The sequence below is a fragment of the Calonectris borealis genome, chromosome 1, assembly GCF_964195595.1.
Source record: "Calonectris borealis chromosome 1, bCalBor7.hap1.2, whole genome shotgun sequence".
Lineage (NCBI taxonomy): Eukaryota > Metazoa > Chordata > Aves > Procellariiformes > Procellariidae > Calonectris > Calonectris borealis.
The window spans coordinates 26,328,318-26,352,223 of NC_134312.1; the positions used below are offsets into that span (position 1 = coordinate 26,328,318).

Below are 23,906 nucleotides of genomic sequence, written 5' to 3' on the forward strand. Positions count from 1 at the left end.
GGTTCAAACCCCATTGAATCAAAGGGGATTTTCTGAAGGAAAAAGGAATTTTGTTGCTATAAAAATCATAATTTCATTCCATGATCCAAACAAGATGAAAACAGAGAAACTTCCGTTAAATATTGCAATTTATTGATTAAAAAAATAAAGGGGAAAAAAAAGAGAAAAAGAAAGAAAGAAATGGTGTAAATTATGTGCATATTTGGTAAGACGCTGAGCTTCCTCCAAAGAATAGTGCCATGGTGACTAGGACAGGAGGTGGTCAGTTCTGCCTTTGGTTAGACCCTGAACTGCTGTCTCTGCTTTGCATCAAAGGACTGGAAATGAGGCATGAAATCCCGGTTGTACTGACCTGCAAAGCACTTCTAAGTTTTACTATTAATTTCAGAGGAACTAAGATTTCGTCTCTATCTCTGCCTCAGCCTCTGCCTATGTCTGCACAAACGCAGGCTTTTGCCAGCGTAGATCCATTTTGCTGAGATAGTACCTCAGTATCCCTATACAATTAAGCTGTTCCCTGGCATAAGAACAATGTATGATGCTGACTTACTTCTGCAGAAGTTTTGAGTTGCCTTCTGAGAGGAAACAGGACATTGCTTGGCTGCTCTGAAAATTTAAGTTATTTAAGGAAAAGAGATGTTGCTGCTTTAGCTGGGAATTTGCAATTGCTCTCATACATGTTAGGAAAATGTTCACTGCCAGCATTGGGATATCATTTCCTTGTTACAAATTTGGAATGATTTTCCACAAAACGCCATGCTTTCCAGTTCCAATTGGAAGTTATGACGTACATTAAAACTATACAGCCCCTTGTTGCTAGATACTGCAAACCCCAGTTCTAGCCTCATTAGACACCTTTTGGCAATCTTTGCTTTATAAGCAGAAATTATTCTTCCCTTCTTTAATATATTTGTCCTTTGGGACTACATCTCCTGAAGTTTGTTTCCATTTTAATTGTGTATATTATTCGCAATAAGATTGTAAAAGGTATTTTATATTCCGCTTCACTTAGCTAGATGCAGTATTCAAAAGCAGCATGTTATATATCAGGAGAAACAGATTGCCTGCCCCAGAAGGATTCTTCTGTGGATTTGGTTTGGGCTTTTTAGTCAGGAACTTTATGTAGCATAGGACGGGGTGTGTTTCTTCATGATTCACAACTTGCTGTGTGATTAAGATACGTTGCTAGGTACAACAGTGTCTCCTTTGTGCGTTCCCTTCATATAACACAAAATTAATATATGCCTCTGTTTCACGTGAAGCGATGCATTCAGGCAGTTCCCACATTCCTTTTACTTTGTATTGATTATTCCATGAGTTTGTGCAAATTTACTGCTGTGAGAAGCTGCTCCTATCTATGGCAAGATAAAAAATACAGTTGTGTTAGTAGACCATACAGGAGTGTTGGGTTATTTTTCATTTGTCTAATAAAGAATTGAACAAAATTACTTATTGTCTAATCCAGCAACAACTTAAGCTATGACTAAGACTGCATACCTGAGTAGTTCTGTGGATTACTCAGATTTGTTCAAGTACACTTGCATGAATCTTCATGCAGCTGTGACCTAGACATGAATACCTGTCTGACAAGCTGTTGTAATCTGGGTTCTCACTAAACCAAAGAGATGTCTTGATTGTATTGGTTATTGTATAATGTTTGATTTGTCCATCTTGTTTTTTAAGGTATCAATGTACGTAAAAACACATACATTACTGTTTGAAATTGTAAATTTTTTTTGTGTTTCCAATATAGAAGTGGAAATATAAAATTCAAATGGATCAAAATGTTGTGTTCTTTTTCTAAAGCTAATTTTTATTTTAAGTAGAGAATCCCTTCCACCTAGAATAAAGCATTTTTATTTTAAATGGTTTTAATGGAAATATTTCAATGCACTTTAAAGGCTACATGACAATAACACAAGCAGTGGTGGATCACTGATTAGAAACTTATTAAACAAAAAAATTTCACATAAACTAATTAAGCTGGTTTTGAAAATCTGTAACTATTACAAGTGATTAGTTAAATTTATTGTGCGTAGGTTAGTGCCTGTCCACAGAAAAAAGGAAACATTTTTTTCTAGTTTTACTTTGATGAGGTGCATGAGTTAATTTTCAGAAGAAAAAGCATTAAGTACAAACCTTTTGTGTCTCCAGCTTCACAGGTCTTAAACACCGTCTGTGAAATTGCTGAGAGGTATTCATGAGACAGAGGCTGCAAGCCACAGGACTCCTCTGGACGAATTCGAGAACCACAGTCCTGAGTTAAAATGAAATCTGTGAAAATGACAGCACTGCACCCGTCCATATGACTTTGAAATCTTCTTCAAGGACATTTAAAGAGGAAAAAAGTTATTTGGGGTTGGTTCTGCAATTCATTCATCCGTTGCTTTTCAATATATATTTTTAATATGAAATTTAGAACCCTTTTTCCATTCAGAAAATGGTTTTGTAATAAATTATCCCAATCCACAGTTAATGTACAAGATACTACATTTGCTAAAGATATAAGAAAATTTATTAAAGCAAACATATATAACAATCATGTAATGTCATGTTGTCTCTACTTATCGTACAATCTCTACTTATTTGCCCTTAGCAATTTTGTATGTATATCTGCAGTCATATGGAATACATTTCTGTGATGAAATGCTCCAAATTAGCTTCAGGAGATACAGGTGCATAAAGAAAGAAAAAAATCAGGAAAAGAGAAAGAAAAAAAATAATTTTCAAGGGTACAATGTTTGAGCTAGTAGAGGTGTTACAAAAACTTATTAGGGGCACTGAAGGGAAAGATTTAATATAAATACAATCTTCTGACTGGGTCTTCATGTGAGATGTATTCCATAGTAAACCTCAGACACTACCATAAGGGTAACATAAATATTTATGTTTAAAAACATTCACCTTTTAATTAATTTTCTTTATAGAAAAGAATCTGACATTTTTTCACATTCCAATTAAAGAAGAGTTCACTAAGACCCACAATTAACACAGAAATATTTTCTCTATGCTTGGGTACAGAAACATGGACTGGTTATTAAATCAACAGAATGTAGTAAAGAACTAGAGACCACTAATGCAATGGCATACACTGTAAACACACTTCATAAGGAGCTGAGTTTTTCACATTTTGATCATTTCTGATAAATTTTATAGGCATTTGCAGAAACATATATGAGAATCAATTAATGCCAGATGCCTAAAAAATTAGCAGTAACAACCTGGAATACCAATCAATCAATTTGAAATCAACTTTCTTAAAATTTGCAAGTGAAAAATGTTATTGTCTTTTAGAGAACTTGAACATTATTCTATATGGAAGGCCAGAGGTGCCAGCAGCTTCCAAAAATTTCAGATGAAATATCCAGATAAATAGTGATCCCCTACCATAAGTTTTAGCACATGTGGGTTCTTACATTTTAAGTAATGGGCTATATCAACTTTGTGCCTTACAGTTATAATGTTCAAGCATCCACTGACATGACAAAAATGACATCACAGCATTTGTGACATTGGGCAACTCTTTTGGTAATTTTAGACATCTACAGTCTATATGGCTGCACGAGTTGCTCATTCTAGTTTTCCTTTATCGTTTCCGCAGAGAAATAGCATTCCTAGGACACATTTTTAATCTGTTTTAGACGTGCACTTCAGGATCAAATGAATCACATCCTAAAAATGCCTTTCTCCCTTAACTGTAAAAAGAGTTTACAACAATTCAGAGGCATATATCTACATTAGTACAGATGAATCTCTCTTCAAATTACTTTGTAAAAATTCTCCTCCTCCATATTGCATTGCCCAAACTGGTGTTATTGCCAGTTGTTTCATCCGAAGATAGGAGCATTCTGGGGTCTGCGTTGTTGGCTTAAGAAATAGTGTCTACTATCTCATATTTCATTGTCTCACCCTCATTTCATTTTATGAAAATTTAACCATGGCTATCATCACTTAATGTGTTTTTATTTTTAAATACTGTATGGAAAGTGCATTTGTGGCCCTTTCTGGCTAAACTGAATATTAGTCATGGTAACATTCAATAATTCAAAATTTGCCTTTTTAAAGAATTACATATGTTTAGTACTACTAATTAGTTACAAAGAAACTACACAAATGGTAACACAGTTTTACTGGAGTACGTTCATTTCAAGAAGGAGTATTCTTGAAACCAAAAAGAGTAATAAAATGTAATTTCTCCAGAAAGAAAAAAATATTTCATTTGTCTTTTCTTCACTTAAGTATGCTGATTTCTATTTTTATTTTCTAAAATAATATTAAAATTAATTTGGCAGCTGTAATATTCACTGTTTCCATGAAATTATGCTACATCTAGGATGCTATGCCTAAATTGGACCAATGAGCAAATGACAATTATGTCCTAATATTGTCAAGGTGAAGCTTGACAGTTAGTAGGATTTGTGCCACTGCTATAAATGGCGGAATTTGGTAAATACTGGTGGGTCTTGGTTATGCAATCAAAAACCAAAGTGAAATAGTTGTCTCACAATTATTCTGATCTCATTAAATTCTATGGTGGGGGAAAAAAAAAGTAAAAAAAATCTTGCCACTGACTTCAAAGGGTTAAATTCATTTTTGTGCACAAAAAGTCAGAGAAATGGTAGATATGTGTGGGTTCTTTTGTACAGTTGTCCTGTTCTCTGCTCAATGCTCTATAACTAGGGAAAGCTGTTATGACAAAATGAATGGCATGGTATCTTCTAGTGTCAAACTGTGAAGTTGTCTTGGAGCCTCTGGGTCTGGACACACTGTACAGCTATTTGACAGTACTACTTCAACTAACATTAACATCAGAAAGCTCCTACCTTGCAGTAAAACAATTTGCACAGGACTTCACAAGAAAGCCTGAAATTCCTGAATGTGCTGCCATTGCTCTCAACATAGTGCCATAAAATAACTTAACAGGGATTTTCTTGTTCATACCTCTGCCCAGGGTATGTGTTTAAACAAACAAAAATGGATTTTAATTACAGTCCTTGGACAATATCATTAACAACAGTTTCATGTGGCTGGTTTATTACTAATCACAATCAATATGCAGGTCAAATTATGTCACCGATTCCCTTTGACTTTGTTGTGTTTTTAAAGTATGCAAGCCAGGAATTTTAAAGGACACTGCTTGTGTTTAACGTGTAATTCACATCTAAAACTGTAGAGTCACAAGAGATTGCGAACCATTGAACAAGCTTTATTTGTTTCATCTTTACTTTTGTGGGATACCAATCCTTTACCATCGTTGACATATTTAATATAAAGTGCAAAATGGATCTGTGGCAGCCACAGATTTACCACAGCTCCACCAATATGCGGTACATTAAGGGGTTTTCTAACTGTCTGCAGATTTTTTAAAGTTTTCTTCAGGTGCTGCAGTGACACGACATCCTTCTTGCCTTGCCCAAAGATGAAACATCTTGTGATCTTAAGTATGTTTACAAAAGATCACTCATGGCAAAGATGAGAGCCAGACATGTAAACTTAAATGATAGCCCTTGCTCTGTGTCTGCTCTCCCTGCAAACCTTCATTTTTAGAAGGCAGACATAAAAAGGCCCTTGAAATGTCTGGACTAGAATCAAAAGAAAAATTCCTCTGCATTACGTACTTCAGTGCACAGTGAGAATCGACTCTTTATAAGACAGGTTTGGCATTTTACTAGTAAACTTCCTTTTATCTTTACAGAAGATTTTCTGGACCTTAGCAAATAAAAGAGGAATAAAGCTTTCCTACATCTAGATAGCTTTCAGTCAACATCAGTTGATAGATACTTAGACAGTGAACATTTCTGGAGTCCATCTGCTGTGTGAAAAAAGAGTGGTTTCTGTTCAGAGCACACTACAGTGAACTTGATTCTTCATAAAGGGACTAAGTTTTAGCCGTTATGAAGAGATCACACAGATTTTTGAGCCTGCTACTCTACAGTTTTCTCAAATTATTAATTTGGAGCTATTAATGCATATGTTATTTCATTTATTTATAGTCTAGGTGCCTAGTTTAACAAGAATTTTGTTTAGCTCAGCTTTCAATAACCATACTGTATTTTGTCTCAATTACATATGCATATGCATATACATACATAGTTTCACTCAGGTTTACATAAATATTAAAAAACCCCTACCAGTTTTAAAATCATGTAGATATGTAGATATGTGTGGTTGAGAGACAGAGAGGGAGAGCTAAGCAAAGCATTTTAAAGATGATCCACAGTCATGCAGCTAATATCATGGAATTAATGTCATATAGATAATACCATTTTAGTTGCAATTATGCTTTAGATTAAGAGATCTAACTTAACTATTAATGGATTTTTACTTGCTGTTGTACCTTTTTACCACCTCCACCCTAATGAAAGAATGATCATTCTGAAATTGCAGTAATTGCCTACACATTAAGCCCATAAACATCCACCAAACTGGAAGCAGTTAAAAGGAGAGAAGGTAAGAAGCCCATTACTTTCCTGGGAAAACTCATATCGAATAGGGACAAACTGTCCATCTGTGTTCGTTCGAACAGTCAGTGCTCCAGCAGTGACAGAGCACCACATAACAAAAATAAAGTTACTTTTAGCATCTACAGCTGCTGCTACCTGTCAACTCAAAAAGGCATTTTAAAATAGGAAGGTAGGATTTTCAGAATTTTTCTGGAATAACCCAACTCTGACCATTCAAAAGTGTTGCTAAAACTATCATTTTCAGTTCAGACTTACGTTAATGAATTGAATGCTTTGGAAACTCCTACCCAGGATGCCTGTATCTAGGCTCTACACTCAGCTTTCTCAGTAAAAGTCCTTCCTGCGTTTATATTAAAACCCCTAGCGATCAATGGGAATGGTGGGCTCAACACTTCGAAAACCAGGTAATTTCTGCTTAGGTACTCATGTCTGAAATTGCCCAGCCCAAATGACTGAAGACTACCCCTACCAGACTAATAAAGGATCAGCGTATCAGAATGTTTTAAACTAAACAACAAGAGAAATATAACCAAGCTCATAGCAATTCATTTTAGCATTGCATACAACCAACATGTAGCCAAAATCCTGCATCTTTTTAACATCCAGAGCCCACACGTGTTTGGGAACTAGTGGATGAGATAAATCTCATTCACTAGTTCTTGGCAAAGAAGGGAGGAGACCTCTCCATCCATCGAGCTCTGACTCCGCAGTCCTTCGGCCAGCGCTGCCCATCAGCTTGGCAGGTCACCCAGCCACCTCCCCTAAGGCACCGCAGCCCTGCCTCATCTTATGATGCTGCCAGGGCTGCCTTACTTCTTTCGGCTGTTTACATTTTAGACATGACAGAACAAAGCTTCCTGTGAAAGAGGTAATTTTGAACGCTTTTCTGTTGACCTTTGTAGGCTCGCTGACTTTACTTACTTGATATGGTTTTATTTAAGCTGAACCAATTTTCTCATGAAATCCTTTAATGTCTCTTCAGTCCATCTTTTTCTACTATTTTATACATAACTAAAACTGGATGAAAAGTGATTAAAAATGATGCTATGGAAGGAATTCTAACAAAATTAGTCAAAGAGTGAGCTCATGAAATAGTGAAATTGTATCTTATTGCTAGGGAATAAATCGTGAGCAGATGGATTAGTTCCACTCTATCAACTTTATTAATATGGCAGTAATAAATGAAAGAACAGTTGGCATATTGACTTCTATTCAACCGTCTCCCTCTGTCCGGCTGCATTATTCAGTGATAGATGAACCTCCGAAGATTCAGAGGTTCAGGCTGGTTCAGTTCAACACCCAAATTAACTAGATTGAACTGAAACTCCTGGGTGTACAAAATAGGTCTAGAAAGCTCTCACAAGGAGAGAGGCAGTCTCCCAAGAAATTTCAGTTCACTACTGCTTTTGGCTGGGAAACAATTACTATTATTATTCATTAAGCACCGTTTAAGACATAGATGAAGACATTGCCTACATCAAAAGACACACAAATCCATTAAACAGAGAATATAGGATTAATGGGTTGAACGGATGGAGTAATGTGTTCGTGTGTTGCAGCTATGTATAAAGGAAAGAAACTGCCGCCACTGTGTTTTGTAAAGAACCTAATGTGTTCCATCTGCAAAAATGGGATAATATTTCCCCAATGACCCCAAAGGCACTGTCACAAAAAACACATTAAAAGACTCTGAGATGCTCCGTTCCACAGGGATCTGGTAGGGGCCATAAAAACACTTTAGAAAAGGAGTCTGGGCACTCCCAGGGTTGGAACATGCAGTGCACAGACATCAGTAGGAGACTGGGAGTGATATGAAAAGCTGAGATACTGGCCATATTGTCAAGGCATGGTGGAGACATCAGAGAACAGTTTGAAATGTGGACAAAGTGCAGCCATCAGTGTAAATTGCTTTCAAGTTCTTACTAGCGCTATTCATGTTGTTGCCATAATTCTTATTATTTTGTCTTAAGAATACAAGCATACCATGAATTGCAGGATTTTTCTCTCTCAATCACCAACTTCTGCATAGAAAATTTTTTGGGGAATAATGTCACATGCTTTAACCAGTGACGGAAGAATGTCATATCTACACAATATCTTTACTCTCTGCTAAAGAGCTTTTGAAAATCCCAGTAGGTGCCTCTCTACAAAGACAACTGCCTCAAAGCACATACAGATTATACGGACAAATAAATTTCATCTTGACAGTAGCACAGATGCAAAGTGGCTTCCTTTGCACTGAGAATGCTAACCTCACAGGAAGCTAAGAAACTGTTTTGAGAAATAAGCACTACTTATAAAGACAAAATATTGCAAGTTTCATACCACTATTTCAGTATCTTTTATGTGTGTGGAGAATATAAAAGACTCCTTTAAATCTATGAAGGATTTTGATTCAATTCCTTTTTACATCATGTTTAATACTGCACACGATGTCATTTAGACTCTCCTGCCTTCCTGCTCCCAAAGAGTCAATAGTTCAATGTTCTGCATTTGTGAACCATAGAACAAAAATATTGATGAGGGCTAAAAAGCATGACTCTTAATATTTCAAACTGTACTTAAAAAGAATTACAGCTTTTTTTTTTTTCAATATTTGAAGCTAACATCTGCATGGCTTTTTCAACTGCTTTCTTAGCAAACATATTTTCCTAATGCAACTCATGATATTTTTCCCAAGCAAGAGCAGTGACGATTTCCAGCTTGTATGCTTTATAAACTAAAAACACAAAGCAAGAAAAAAGGAATGAAAAGAATTTAGTGTTCCTTCCTCCCTCAAAACGAAGATAACACAGGAACAAGGAATAGCAGATAAAGAGAGGCATTTTGCTATTTTAGGTTCTGATGGTTTTTTTAATTTAAAAAGTGAGACAGTAATGTTGACCTGGAGACTTTAAGAGCGCATCAGTTTTGGATTCCCACTTAGTCCTCCTCTTTCCCCCCGTCTTTTCCCATGCAAGCACTGAATGTGAATTGACTTGAATTTTGCCAAGTCCACTACCTGGAAATGGGGAATAGCTTGAGAAAACCATGTGCTTTGACAGTGCAAGAAGTAAATATTTTATGCGATAATCAAAGGAATTATTAGGTATTTATGGTTCTCTCTCAATAAAGTGCTGATGTGGCCCTGACTGTTTTCCCTGGTAATTAGGTCAAAAATGTACTATATTAGCTGGGAAATCCCACAGCCTTGTGGTTATATTTAAGGAGCATTCTTTTCTAACCCTCCCATGCTCAGGGTATATGGCATTCACAGTTCACATTGCAGAGAGATCTATACTCTACACCTTCCTATGTGCAAGAGGCACTTGAGCTCTAGACTTGTCCCTTTGATTTTAGACTAAGACCTTTATATCACAGCCATGACAAACACAGCAGAACTTCTCAGACTGAACAGCTATCACTACATTCAGAAAGTATGAAAAGGTACAAGAAAAAGAATGAGTTGAAAAGCATTACTGTTCATTCATGAATTCTGAAATTGAAATACTCTGACAATGAATGCAATGCATTGAAAAACCATATGTTAGCCAAGGACTCGGTCCAGTGAGCTATACCTCTGCTAAAGCTACTGTTAGAGCTGCTTTTCACAGTAAGAAAGGCTTGCAGATTTGAACTCAGCGTTTCAGGGTGTACCATACGAAAAGTACTTCTTTCTCACTTCTAGCACAAAATCCTGTAGACCTTGCAAGAACATCTATTAACTTTATTTAGGGCTTGGGGCATACTGAGGTTAAGATTCCAAGAAGAGATTTAGGATGTTTGGGTCCAATTCACAACTCTGCCTCTTATTTTCTCTATCAGCTTGGGTAGATGGCTTGGACCTCCATCCAACACTACTCACACCTGTAAAGTATCATCTCAAAACTCTCAGTCAGTTGCCACCATCCCCCTAAGTCCCTAAGTTTCTTCTAGTGGGCATAGGCAAAACCACCCATAGCTCAGCAGACCTATGTTAGTCAGCCCCTTTAGCCTTAACAGAGTTCAAAAATCCCTTCACCAACAGTGCTTGATCTGATAGATGTTCTCAGGACATGCCACTGGGAGAGTGCAGTGCACAAAGCATTAACTGGTATTTCCCTGGTAGAATGTTTCCCTGTGATATAGCAAACACAGTTTAAAGTCCCTCTTTTAACTGATTTGCAGCTGAGACTTCAGTTCAAGCTCCCAATGTCTTCCCTCCAGTCAGTGGACTATAGGCTATTCTGGGCAGTTCTGTCTCAGTCTCTTCCACGGAAGCTGTTTGCATTTGCTTTGTACATACAATTAAATACTGACTTGTAAGGAGCCTTGAACCTGCTCCACCCACAGGCTAGATGTGTGTAAAGAACGTAGGGTGAAACTGGATGGGCTCCCTGTTAATTGCTACGTGAGAAAGGACTGACTGAAGTAGGTACTTAACTCCCTGAGAGAGCATGTGGCAATTCAAAGTGGAGGACAGGCTCTCCTGTAACCCAAGACTGGATGTGTAACTCCCAGAGAAAGGTACACTTAAGATACATTCCTTTTCACATGATTTTCTGCAGGGCAATACATCTGACTCCCTAATCACTGTGCTGGCTTGTGTAGAATCTTATTTTTACAAGCTGAACTCTTCTATTTCAAATTTTAAAAAGGGTTGTACTCAGACACTTTTTTGTGCGTGCTTTCCTCCCCCAGCTGTATCAGATGTTCTACTAAAAAAAAAAATTAAACCTTTCTCTGTCTGCAAGCTTTACCTCACGAACACTCCCAACGCAACGTATAAGGAGCCTAGTTACACTGCTTGGACATGGTGTGTTTCCCTAAGCCTCAGGATGCTTAAATCTCTCTCTTCCCAACTGATTGCCCTGGATTCTCCTGCACATACCCTGAACATGAGGAAAGGAATGTAATACTGATTTTTTTTCAGCAAAATATTCATGATGAATAGTAAGCTGGTGACTGCCAAACAGGATGCAAAAGAACTAACTTCTGCAAGTCCAGTTCAATAGGAGGACTGATTTTGCTTCTTTTTTCTTCTTCTCATTAAAAAAAAAAATCAGAACATTGGGATTTCCTTTCTTAGTCTAAATTGAGCTTAAATTGGCCCAAAGGATTGAAAAAGTTTTAGTAAGCCATGGATGGACTGGATTTCAAGAGCTTTGTTACCTTGGGAAAGTAGACAAAAACAAAACTAAGGAAATAATAAATAAATGGACTAAATATATTCATAACGAAAGCCAGAAAAGTTTATTACTTTATTTATGTTATGTTGGCTGCAGGTTGAATTAAAATGGTTTTTGTTTAAGGAATTAGTGCACACACAGTTTTATACAGAAATTGTTCTCCATGGCATACTAGGTTTTGGAATACACATCAGAGCCATGCATGGTCTGGGGAACGTTGAGGAAGCCACTAACACAGGCTTAGAAACACCAAGTGGAAGACTTCTGTAACTGTTTTCCCAGATAATGCCAAAAAACCCAGCGAGTTCCTGCCTTTCATGTAAAGACAGAGTCTACATATGTGTGGAGGCTTCCCTCTAATGGAAAGCATGCTCGTATCTGGTGGACAACAGGAGGTATTTCCCTTTGCATATTTACAGTCTGCACTGACGCACATGTTTGAAGAGCCCGAGCACATGGCCAGCTTTGTGCAGCCATGCGCTTTGATGTTGGCTGTCTTTAATGGTGTCCCAGGGAACACACAGGGCCAGATCCTGAGAGCAGTTGTGTTGAACACCCAAGTCATTCAAGTCAACTCCCAAAAGCTGAACACCCTCTTCTTCAAAAAACTATACCCCTGGTGAAAGGACCTATGCTTGCTCTCCAGTGAGAGTGGTACAAATGGTTTGTCTGCTCAATACCCAGTCTGCACTGAAAAATATCACGAAGGTATAGATGGTCAGAGGGACCCAGGGGTGTGCCATGGGGCCAGACCTGAGCCTGGGGATGTCCGTTTTGTGGAAGGCCACCTCAGCGACCACTGCTCCTCACCTGAAAGGTGCCAAGAAGAAAAGAGGCATGTGAAATAGATGTGCGCTGGTTGCAATGCCCCCATTCTGGGCAGGGATGATCCCTAACACCTTGCGCTTTCCCAGCAGCTCAGTGGGAGGCAGGTCATAGTGCTGCAGGTCATGGCAGCCCTGCAAGCAGCAGCCTGACCCTTCTGTATTCAGCTCTGTTTTTAAAGTGGCCTTCGATGAAGGGCCCATCTCTGATAAAGAGTCCATCTCTGAGGCTTTTCTGGCCACACATCAGACCCTTCTCTTATTAAGAAATTAGGCTGTTTGTTTAAGTGAGTCAAGAGATAGGTTCAAAGATCTTGAGAGGGTATATTTTTAGAAAGAGAGGGTTAACACAAATCTTTCTAACCGTAACCAGCAAATATTGTATGAAAAATCTATTACTGATGTAAAGTTTAGAGCCTTGTTGCATACACAAAGAAATGTGAGGGCTAAGACTAAGAATGTGTAAATGACACTAGAGAAAGTCTCTGTGCAAACGTCAAGGACAGATGGACAGTGCATGGATAGGTCTCCATAGGATTCCGCACCATATCCATATCTCAGATTGAAGCTACTTATATTCAGAAAGTGCTGTATAAGCCTACGGTAGTGCAGAAGGGAAGACTATGACTTTTACTCTAGATGTATGAAAGAGAGTGAGAGAATATGAAGATTTAAGAAGTGGTGGGTTTTTTTTTCTCCTTTCTTCCTCTTCAGTTAAAAGCTTTAGTAAAAATACAATACTTAAAAGGAAATCAGTCAACATCATTTGAGATTAAAGTTTCTTGGACAATGCACACAATGAAGACTGTATCAAAACAAAAAAGCTAAATGTATTTATAGACAGTATCTGGTTATCATTTATACTTCCCTTTTACCACACTGTGGCTTACTATGAAAAGAATGAAGTCATGAAGGACTGATTTGCCTTTGAAAATAAATACATATTTCATTCAAAAGAACCTTTTAGTTAGAATATTTTCCTTGCTGTCTAATAGCTATGTCCAGCACTAAATTTTACATATCCCCAGATACTCATTTAATATACACAGCTGGGAGACAGGAGTAAGACAGGCAAATCTGTTTTCCTAGAACACCTACAAATCTGGCCATGTAGTAATTTATTTTCTAAACTATAATGGGGTCAAAATTGACCCTAATGAATTTGCAGCACACTTGCTGCTATAATCACAGAAGTGGATTTCGTGGATTTTTATTAATCATGATCTTTTCAAAAGATACTGATTAAAGGTTTGCCTTCTGGTGCATAGCAGACTGAAAATGCAGTCTCCTTACAGCTTGATGGCTTACTGAACAGCAGACTGCATGCAGGTAGCTTTCACACATGGACAGAAACAGATTGCATGCAGTTAGTGCCAAATGAGCAGATTGAAGTTAGAATTCACCCCGTTTTCTCCAACAGCCTGCTCACAGTAATTTACTATTGCATGTCCTTTTCAATCAGCTAAAGTAATCAAGCAGCCACTAGTTGAACAAGGCCCCCCTTGCAAAAACCAACTAATTACTTCTGAAACTGAAAAAGGTGCTTAGTGACAATATTTATTCTACTGCACAAGGCATGATAAGTGATGCTGAGCTGAAGCCTTGCTTTGGTCAATACTGAGATCACATTAGCACAGAGATGAAGCACAGTAAAAAGAGAAAAAACCCTTAACAATCGAAATTTAGGCTCCCTCAACAATGTATTAAGGCAGTTAATTACAGCTTATTAATCACCTAAGTTACCCTCACCTACACAAATAATTTCATACAGCAATTTACTCTCCCTAATAGACAGACGTCTGGAAGATTTCTGTGATTCACTTCAGGTCTAGGGAGCAATGAGGAGGCAGATAATGCAGCCAGTGCAGCACTACAAACATAACTGAATCAAAAAGACTCAGGTTGTTCCCCCCAAGATGTCAGAAACATGCTAACTACTGTTTTTCTTGCAAGGGCAGAGACTACGCTTGGATCTGGGTAATGTTCCAGGCCCAGGTGGTGACCCAACCTACATTTGCCAAGATTCAGCACTTCAAAGAAATAACTCTGTATAGAGCTAAGGACTCCTCCACCTTTCATATGTATTTTGAGTCAGCCTATGAAGCATTTTGTGTTTAACTTTTTTGTGTCCACTAATCAAATGAATTGCTGTAAATTCAGGTTTCTGGAGATGTGGAACAAATTTTTCCTTCAGCAAAGTAGGCATGGATACATTCACATCCCGTAGCAAACCCTCCCACACTATAACTCACATTGTTTTCTTGACTGATAGGATTATTTGATTACAGGCAATGCCCCCTGAGCAGCTCTGAAACTATGGATTGAATATTATCTTATAGTTTAAATATTCTTGCCTAGACAGATGAACAGTCTAGCTGATGGATTGCCCTTGGTCTGCCCATACTCCTGGTTGTTAACCAGCTATTTTTCATCTTCCTACTCTTCCTCGGTAAGATACTGGATATCTTGCAACAGGAATTGTGCTCAGAGTGTTTGCCCAGTAGTAACTCAGCAAAATCCCTACAAATCCTGAATGAAACACACAGCTCAGATTCCCTCCAGCATGAGCTTTCTTCCATGTGGCAAAGGGTGGCCAGAACTTACCACGGACACTGAGACCTGGCCTTGCTGCAGACTTGGTTGTTGCGGAAAACAAACATTTCTAGTTCAAATCAGACATGGAGGATGTACTACAGACAAAAGGGCTGAGATAATGGAAGGGACCTATTCCAGCAAATATTAGGTTACAGTATATTATGATATAACATACATTAGATACCATTATATATGGTATACTGTAATCTATCTTAGATACATAATAGTAATTTAGCAAAGGTTAAATTAAGTTTTAGTGCAAGGATGTTGTCATTTTGCTTTTACTTCTCTTTAATTCCCTCCTTCCACATCCTTTCTACAGCCTTTTTATCATTTGACAACAGTAGAGATTGTACAAACTTTACAGTCCTTTTTTATAGTAATACACAGATGTGGAGTAATCTTGCTGTGCCGATTCTACCATGCTGATCTTTACTCTCCAGCTGCTAATACCCCTTTCTCTCATATAAAAGGCAGTTCTGCATGACTGAATCAGGGGAGGATACTCCTAGGAAAGTATTTATGTCTGATAACTTCTTATTTCTTTTCAGTTATTTTCTTTTCATATTACTAACACGAGGAAGAGAATGAGAAAGCTTGAGGGAAGATCAGAAGGAGGAAAGGGAAAAGAGAAGGAGATGGGTTAAATAAACAGTAAATTAGTTTCTAGACATGGCTGTCTAGATGTGCCATGTTATGATAACTGAATAGGATTGCTTAAATAATTGTTTGCAATTGCTAAAAAATATTAGGAAATACTTCAAAATGCCTCTGTTTTGCAATATTAAACTTGCCTTCTATTGTGTTGAAAGCATTTACGTAGGAGGAAACAACTCAAGATTGACTGCTAGTCTGAAAGCATTGTATTACTATTTTCATATAGAGCGCACTAAAAAGTAGCAGATAAACTCTAGCTTATGATTTTGTACTGCAAAATGTCCGTATAAAGATTGATCTTGATAGACCACCACACAGAGATTATGGTGATTAAATAACCTCCTCCTTCTAGGCTGATGAACTTCAGCGTCTGGCATACTGGGGAATGAAAAGGTACGCAGGTCCAACAAATGACCTCAGTGCAGCTATGAAAACCCAGACACACAGAGGCTCCAAATGGCCTTCACATTGCCAAGTTCAATGGCTTGGGGATGACTCCGCTTTCTCCTGTAAAACAGTATAAACCTCTTCACTGTATCAGAGTGCAAAAGCGAAGCTTCATGTAAATGAGACTTGGATGTGCTGTAAGACATTTCTTGTAAAGCAAAAAAGCTGTCTCAGTCCTCCTCTGCCCTTCTCACCCTCCAGAAACTGACTGAAGTTGTGAAGTTAGTTCTGAGTTAAAGCCAAACGAAAAAGGTGCTATCATTATTTACGAGTGCTGGTGGTCCACTGGCAGTGTGCCGTTCATAACCAGTTTTTACAAGAAGTTGGACATTTCCCAAAATGTTTTTTTTCCTGTCTTCTGATTGACCTCAGTGGCAGCTGTTGAGTGTAATTATCTCAAAGGTCCACAAAGCTAACGAGTACCTCTCCACAGCAAATACAGCGAGTTCCAAAAGTAATCTCTATCCTTTCACAATGCTTAACAACAAATGCCGCAAATGCCAGGAGCTAATGCAAGGTGTAAGTTCCCTGAATACTCATTTCTGTACCCTACTAGATACAGCTCACATACATAAGTTTTTTCCAACAGAGCAACTCTTCAGATTTGCATGTCCTTCTTCTCTGAAGTACAAGCTCCTTACCCGAAGCTTTCCTCACACAGACAGTAATGGTTATCAAAAAAAACCAATGTCAAATAATGATATACTGTCAGAAAAATGACAAATAGAGCGAAAGCATGCTGATCATAAGTTTATAGTGATTTTATCTGGAATAGCTTGCTGCTTGCAACATCCACATGTGCAGTGTTTAAGGGGTTGTCTGACCACATGTTTTTGCTCCACATCTGTCAACTAAGAGCAGAGATCTGTTTGCACAGTGTAGTGCTCTGGAACATTATGATACTCCCACAAGTATTTCTGGCTTATAAAGCAAGAAATGGGTTACCTTGAGGCTGTGGTATGTTCATCTGTGTTTTATATGTTACAGTTGTAACACTCTTCATATTTTGTAAATTATATTAGTTACTTCAGATGTCAAATGATAGAATTTCAAAATGAAAAGGCACTTCTAATCATTAATATAAACTAACATATATAGCTTTGAATCTTTCACATCACAATGATTTGCCACAGTCAAAGGGCACATCTGATTTGTTTTATACCTCTCGAAAGTGTGCATCTTCTTCCATACAGTTCACTGAATCACAGAGTCACAAAATCATTCCAGTCGGAAAGGACCTCAGGAGGTCTCTAATCTAACCTCTTGCTTCACTGAGACTCAGCTATGAGATCAGACCAGGTTGCTCAGGTTGCTTTGTCTATTCTGGTCTTGAAAACCTCCAAGGATGGAGCCTGCACAAACCCTCTCAGCAGTCTGCACCACTTGACTGTCCTCAAAGTGAGAAATGTTCCCTTACATGTTCCCAGCCAGAAACTCTCCTGTTTCAATTCATGACCGTCGGCTTTTGTTCTGCTGTGCACCTCTTTCTTCAAGAGCCTGTCTCTCTCTTCTTGGCAACCTCCTCTTAGATATTGGAAGGCTGCTATTAACTTTCCCTGAAACCTTCTGCACTCTGGGTTAAAAAAGACCGTCTCTCTCAGCCTCTCCTCAGAAGGCAAGTGCTGCAGGCCAAATGTGCCCTAAGGGCTTTTTATGCTGTAGCTTGGCATGCACACAACTACTGGAGACCTGATGGTGCTGAGATTCAAGTCAGAAGTAGGTATTCCTCTAATTTTGTCAGAAGAGGCTGATTAGCAAATTTCTGGGAATTTATATGCCAGACTAAACCCAGCAGAAAACACAGCTAAGAGATCTCTGTAATCTCTAAGAGCCTAATGAGTAGTGCTGAGATGTAGAAGAGGCAAGTTCAAATCCTTTATGTGCTGATTGATGGAAGTTCAGTTAGTAGTTTAAGTAAAAAATCTCCAGTGGGATAAGCAGAGACGAACTCTAAAGTAGGGGTCCGACTGGCATGGGGCTCCACTTTAAGCAACTGTTTCATAGATTAAAAAAACCCAATAAAAATCTTTTTACTATGAGCTGTAAAAATAATTCCTAATTTAACCAGCTGCACTATACTTGTAATGAAGTTTTATTTGAATGATTTCAGGTTTGACAAGTCCTCTATTTGATGTTACTAGTATTTTAACTCCTACTTAGATAATTTGCAGGTTCAACTAAACAAGGAGCTATAATTTAGCCCTTACTTGGAGTTTAAAATTAAGTCTGGTTATCAGTCACAGTTCTGGTCTATAAAGACAAGATATTTTTAGCAATACAGAACACAAAATATGTATTCATTTATATCAGCTTCTGACTGCTTCATTAGGGGAATGGACATGGTAGATCCACTTGCAGAACAGCCTTTACAAATATTTCATAGTAGTTTTCTGAGTTGTGTAGTATGACATCAAATGCAAGTTATTAAAGAGTGGCAATAGCATGAACACAAACCATACAAAAACACAAATTAAGAAAAATCTATTGCAAACATATCTGCATTTACAGCAAAGGGCTTAGCAATCAGTCACTACAACCAAAGTGTCCTAAACAATGAGTGTATCGAACAAAAACATCTCTCTCCATCTTAAAATGTAGCCCAGTAAATTAATCAACAGCCTGTGCATGGAAAGCTACATATGGCAGTTGTACAGATAACAGAGGGGTGTCTTTTTACTCCCCAGAACTGCTTGCTCCAGACAACCATCTCTTTCTTATAAGGAGTAAGTAAATAACAGCATTTCTGCGGTTTAATAGATGTGATTCCCTTAGCAGGATGGAGAGATGAGATGTGACAAAAATTCCCAGTTCTGTGGCAGGAGATGCAGCAAGCAGGCAGGGTAACATCCTATTCTCGCTAAGCTCATGCATACTTCCCATTCACATCTTCCTGCTTGAGGTTCACGTTTAAGGTTGAGCACTCATATCAGTACTTTGCTGGGTCGAGAACAAAATACTCAGCAAGAACAACGACGTCTATTCCTGCAATTGCTGGTGTTACAGGCACAGAGCCTTCTTTCTACAGTATCTTTATTGTAAGAGCCCCCTTTCACGGGTAATAGCCAGGAAACTCGCAGGTCTTTTCTGAAGCTGCAAGTCAGTTTGCAAAAATTGTGGAAAGGCAGAGTACAAGCTCGGCAAAGTTCTTTTTTCTCATCATCACCTAAACTATACTTCTGGTTTTAAAAGAGATCATGATCTCTGATCCTTGAGAAGGGGAAGAATAGGGTTGCTATTGACTTCAAGAAGAGCTGTTTTCTGTAATGTCTGGATGGCATGGGTTAGGTTCTCCAACTCACTCCCTGGAGGATTGCCTTTCTCCATTCGCTTTGCTGAGGACTCTGAGGGACTCATGCTCTAGCTTAGGCATCTGAGAGAGATGCTGAGATTTGGACATCTCTCTCCATTTTGTTTAGGAGATTTTCAAACACACTACAGACATAGGGAATTGAGATAAATATGGACGTATTTAGGATGACTATGAAATTTAAAGTTATCTTAAAGTTTTTAAACTAAAACATTTTGTGACAGAGGCTAGCTATTGACACAAGAGCATTGTATCGTTCATATCTTGGCCTGTAAATTGTTGCTTTGTCCCATTTTCCTGTTTAAAGGTGTCCTGTAAGTTATGAGACAGCAGCTGAAGCCATCTTTAGTAGCAGCTCCAGAAGTTGATTTGGATCATGCCAAAGATAATAGCCTTCTGGAGGAACCACAGTAGTGCCCATTTGCCACAGAGGGAACTTGCTGTAAGTGTCCCCCTAACACAGATGCTTCTACGAAGAGTTAATGCAAAGTCAATGCTCCTATCAAGAGGAAAAAAAGTAATCCAGGTCCTTATCACTACAAATTTCCAAGCTTCTTAAAGTCCAGCACTTGCTCAGCAAGTGAGAAGGTCAAAAACACATCCAAAATTAAGTGTATGATGTGCTCTTTCCATCTTGATGGACACTTATCCCTAAGACTTAGACACCATCCCTTTCTTTCTTCTTTCCATGAAGAAGACTTTTCCAGATGGTCCTTACCTCCTTTCAGACTTGGTATTTATAGGTTAAGGAACACTTTTGAAAGAACCCAGACTAGCAGGCTGGGACCTGAGAACTCAAAAGAATGAAAAGAAAAAAAAAGTGCATTTTTGAACTTCTATATTGTATATTAATTTGCTGTGCTGTTCATATTATTCTATTACAACATAGTAAAAGCAAATCATAATATTTACAGATCAGTTTTTATGTTTCAACTGTTTTTGAACAAGTTATAATGTGTTTCACAACTAAAGGTAGGGAACAGTCACAAAAGTATGTGACTGGAGCAAAGCTTTATAACTTCATAAGGTGAGGGGTGAACACTGAATTTTTATTTCATAGAGAATAAAGACAGAGCCTTCATTCTTATCACTAGTGGGTTTATTTCTCTATTGTTTATTTAAATTATAAATTGCATTCCTAACAGATGATAAAACCCTGGATGAAGGGTAAAGCCTCAAGGCATATAAAGAAAAAGTAAAAAAACCCCACAAATTTATACTTTCAAATAAAATTATTATGGGAAAAGTGGTTTCGCTGTTCAATTTCCTTCATCACCAGTCTTCAGTTTTTTTCCCCTTTCTCTTCTTTCACTTCCTTTTCCAAAACAAACCTTTATGCAAAGATCACATTACCTCTATAATGACTTGACCCTGCATTGGTAAGAGTTTTAGGAATTTTCAGTGGGTAAAGAGTCAGATCTGACACAGGTCAAATCACTTAGGAACACATGCTTTCATTCTGCTAAAATATATGTATACAGAACATCCAACAACCCACAAGTCTTTAACGTCTGAACATTACATTCATCTTCAGATACTCAGTATTCACAAAGTGGCACAACAGTTCTGACAGCAGGTTTGAACTACAAGTATCTCATGTGCTAGTGGATGCAACCAACATCCTGCTAAAGGAGTTTGCACCACATTCCCTACCTCCTGTGAACACGAAACTCATGTAACTTTGCATGCATGGGTTGTCACACCATTTATTTTGCTCAGGATGCAAGTTACACAGGATAGGTTTCATGTGATCAAATATTAACAGCTGAAGCACAGACATTACATCCTTATGGCTGAGCCATTCAGACAACTAAAATAGATATTCAAAACAGATCAGCTGAACTGTGCCTTAAAACTGCTGAATTTTCCCAGTTGATTACAAAGGCATCCAAAGGAACAAGCTCAGCTGTAGAGCTCCACATTGTTGAAAACAGAAGTCAGGTAAGTTGGATCCCATCCACAGTGTAAAAATGGCGAAAACTATTCGGGTCACAGAAGGCTTTCCCTTCCATCCCACCGCTGTATTCTCATTTTTACAGTGGGCACTGAGCAAAATATTTGGTACAGAGGGTCAACATAAGCCATCAATTACCAGAGCACCCTTTAGAAATGCACACGGCAGCTCTTCAGGTACCATGTCAGCTCTCTGGCAACTCATCATGAAATGAATTTCTTTTAAGCCTGCTACAAAGGACAGAGGGAATCCACTCTATTGTCCTCATCTTTCCTACTGTCAAAAGAGTAGGCAGCAGAAGATACTGTTAATATTTTTTCTACAGCAAACCAAATATAAAACTTAACGGGCCACAATATACAGCAATTTCTTTCACAATCTGTAGCAGAAGCAGTCAAAGAACATGTGAGCTTTGAATGGGCTTTGAAAACAGTTACTAGTGGGCAATAAGCCACAATAATGAAAAACAGCTTTGAAGCTAAACTAAAAACTCTACTATTTTCAATATCTTGCTTTCATAGAGAACAATAAAATGCATTCTGAAGAGATGATACTCTTTCACATTTCTTTTTTGCTGGATTTACATATTTTTCTGGGCTCCTGTCTAAAACTGATGATTATTCATTTAATTTATTGTGAAACAGAAAAGAAAAAATCAAATTTCTATTGAGTGTGGTATACCTTTAATCCATGACTCAGTTTTCCATCTGCTTTTTGCTGAAAACAGCCACAAAACACAGAGTTATCAAAGTAGAACAAAACAACTACAATGGTCCATTTTCTTTTTCTGAAACACTGTTCTTTCTAGCAGAGGCCTCTGTTTTTATTAATGAGCCTTTCACACAGAGCCTGGTCTATAAAGCCTCACCTTAATTTGGCCTGTCAGGTATTCAAACTCTGTCGAATCTACGGAACAGGGAATACAGAGTTTCCTTCCCAACCTAAGCCCTGGTGGAAAGAATTATTAAAGAAGGTGTGGGGGATGTATTGACTCTGCTTTTCTGGATTTGTGCCTGGAAGAGGTCTCTGAAAATGGCCCTTGGCTAAGGACATTGCAATTTCACCTATCTGGACCAAACATGAAAGTTGCATAATAAAGCCTACTGCTATTTTGGCCTTCCATAGCTTTTGCCAACAGGATCTTCCCACACAGAAGGATGGAGTTGACATTTTTAGATTTCTATGGTTATTTTTGAAGTCTTATCTAGGCTTAAAATATGATACATAATAATTTTTATCATTAAAAACAACATTTTTGCTGGCTAGACCAAACATAGCCTCAATAATTGAGACTGTTTGATCTTTTACTTATTACAAATAAGGAAGTCTTGAGCCTTCCTTCACTGGATTAAAACACCAGTAAAGCAGAGTGGAGTGTGTATAGGTAAAATCTCTACACTGTGTTACAAGAGGAAAAAAGGCAGCCTAACATACTCCTGCTTAATGATGCACAAGTGTATATGCAACCACAGCTGAAATTTTATTTTCAGAAATGACCAGATAAATTCTGCTTCTAATAAATTGACAAACATCTTAACAAGGCATGTTCAGCTCCTCTGGTACCTATGTGTTAATACATGTTACAATAGACCAGATGAGGAATGTAGCATCATTAAAATTGAAAAAAGTAATCATTTTGGTATTTGTATGTGATCACAGGTTTTCTTTTTGCAGCTGCTTTTTTACTGTTTCATTTCTGTCCTATTTCTGTCCTGTTGTTTCAAAGGAACAGAGCTTTACATACTCTGGCTTTGTTCAGCACACTAGAGCTTAGTATAAGTTTAACATATGTGACACAGCTGATGTTAATAGACATAAATGTCCCCTAAAGTAGTTTTCCATATTTATTTTGGAACAGATGTTTTACCTCTTTTTGTGTCCTTGGACACTGGCCATTCCATAGAACTCTGAGATACAATAGGAGCTGTGTGTGGCTAAAACATGTTTTGTTCAGCAAATGTATCTTCCTTTCAGTTGGAATTACCACCAATATCAGAGGAAAGATTTTTTATGAACAGGAAAAATATTAATAATTTGCTTTCATTGTGCACAATAGACCAAAAATGCAGAAAAAGTGTTAAATGCTTACTATGACTATGTTGTTAAAAAGACGTTATATTAGAACTTTACCTCTTGTGACAATATATAGCTTCTCATACTTGTACACAGCAATTATCTTTGGATAGAAAAGGGCATTTCAAACAAAACACTTTTTTCTCTCTTGTTAATTTGGTGTTAAGAATCCGATATAGAAAAAGATTTCTGGAAAATGTATTGATTATTGATTAAGCTGAATTTCTGGGAAAGTGTTACAGCAGCAATACATAGTTTGAAATCACTTTGCTAGGAAGTAAAATACATTGTCTGAAAATGTCACAATTCATTAATTTAAACTAGGTAGACATAATAGCTTGCTTTGAACAATGTATTAAAATAATTGCTCCCTTTGATTTTATACTTTTATGTAGATCATAACACCACAGTTCTGTTGACTTCCAACAACCTCATAAT

The 23,906-nt window shown here is 37.8% G+C and overlaps 1 protein-coding gene across 2 annotated transcripts in view; it reads right to left on the reverse strand.

The window, feature by feature from the left end:
- The window catches only part of CPED1 (cadherin like and PC-esterase domain containing 1), a 174,099-nt gene that overhangs the window by 26,272 nt on the left and 123,921 nt on the right, over window positions 1-23,906 (reverse strand). For both annotated transcript variants that reach the window (XM_075146952.1, XM_075146961.1), the window contains one exon: window positions 2,140-2,257. In XM_075146952.1, coding sequence (XP_075003053.1) covers window positions 2,140-2,257 — 118 coding nt within the window. The remainder of the gene's footprint in view (window positions 1-2,139; window positions 2,258-23,906) is intronic.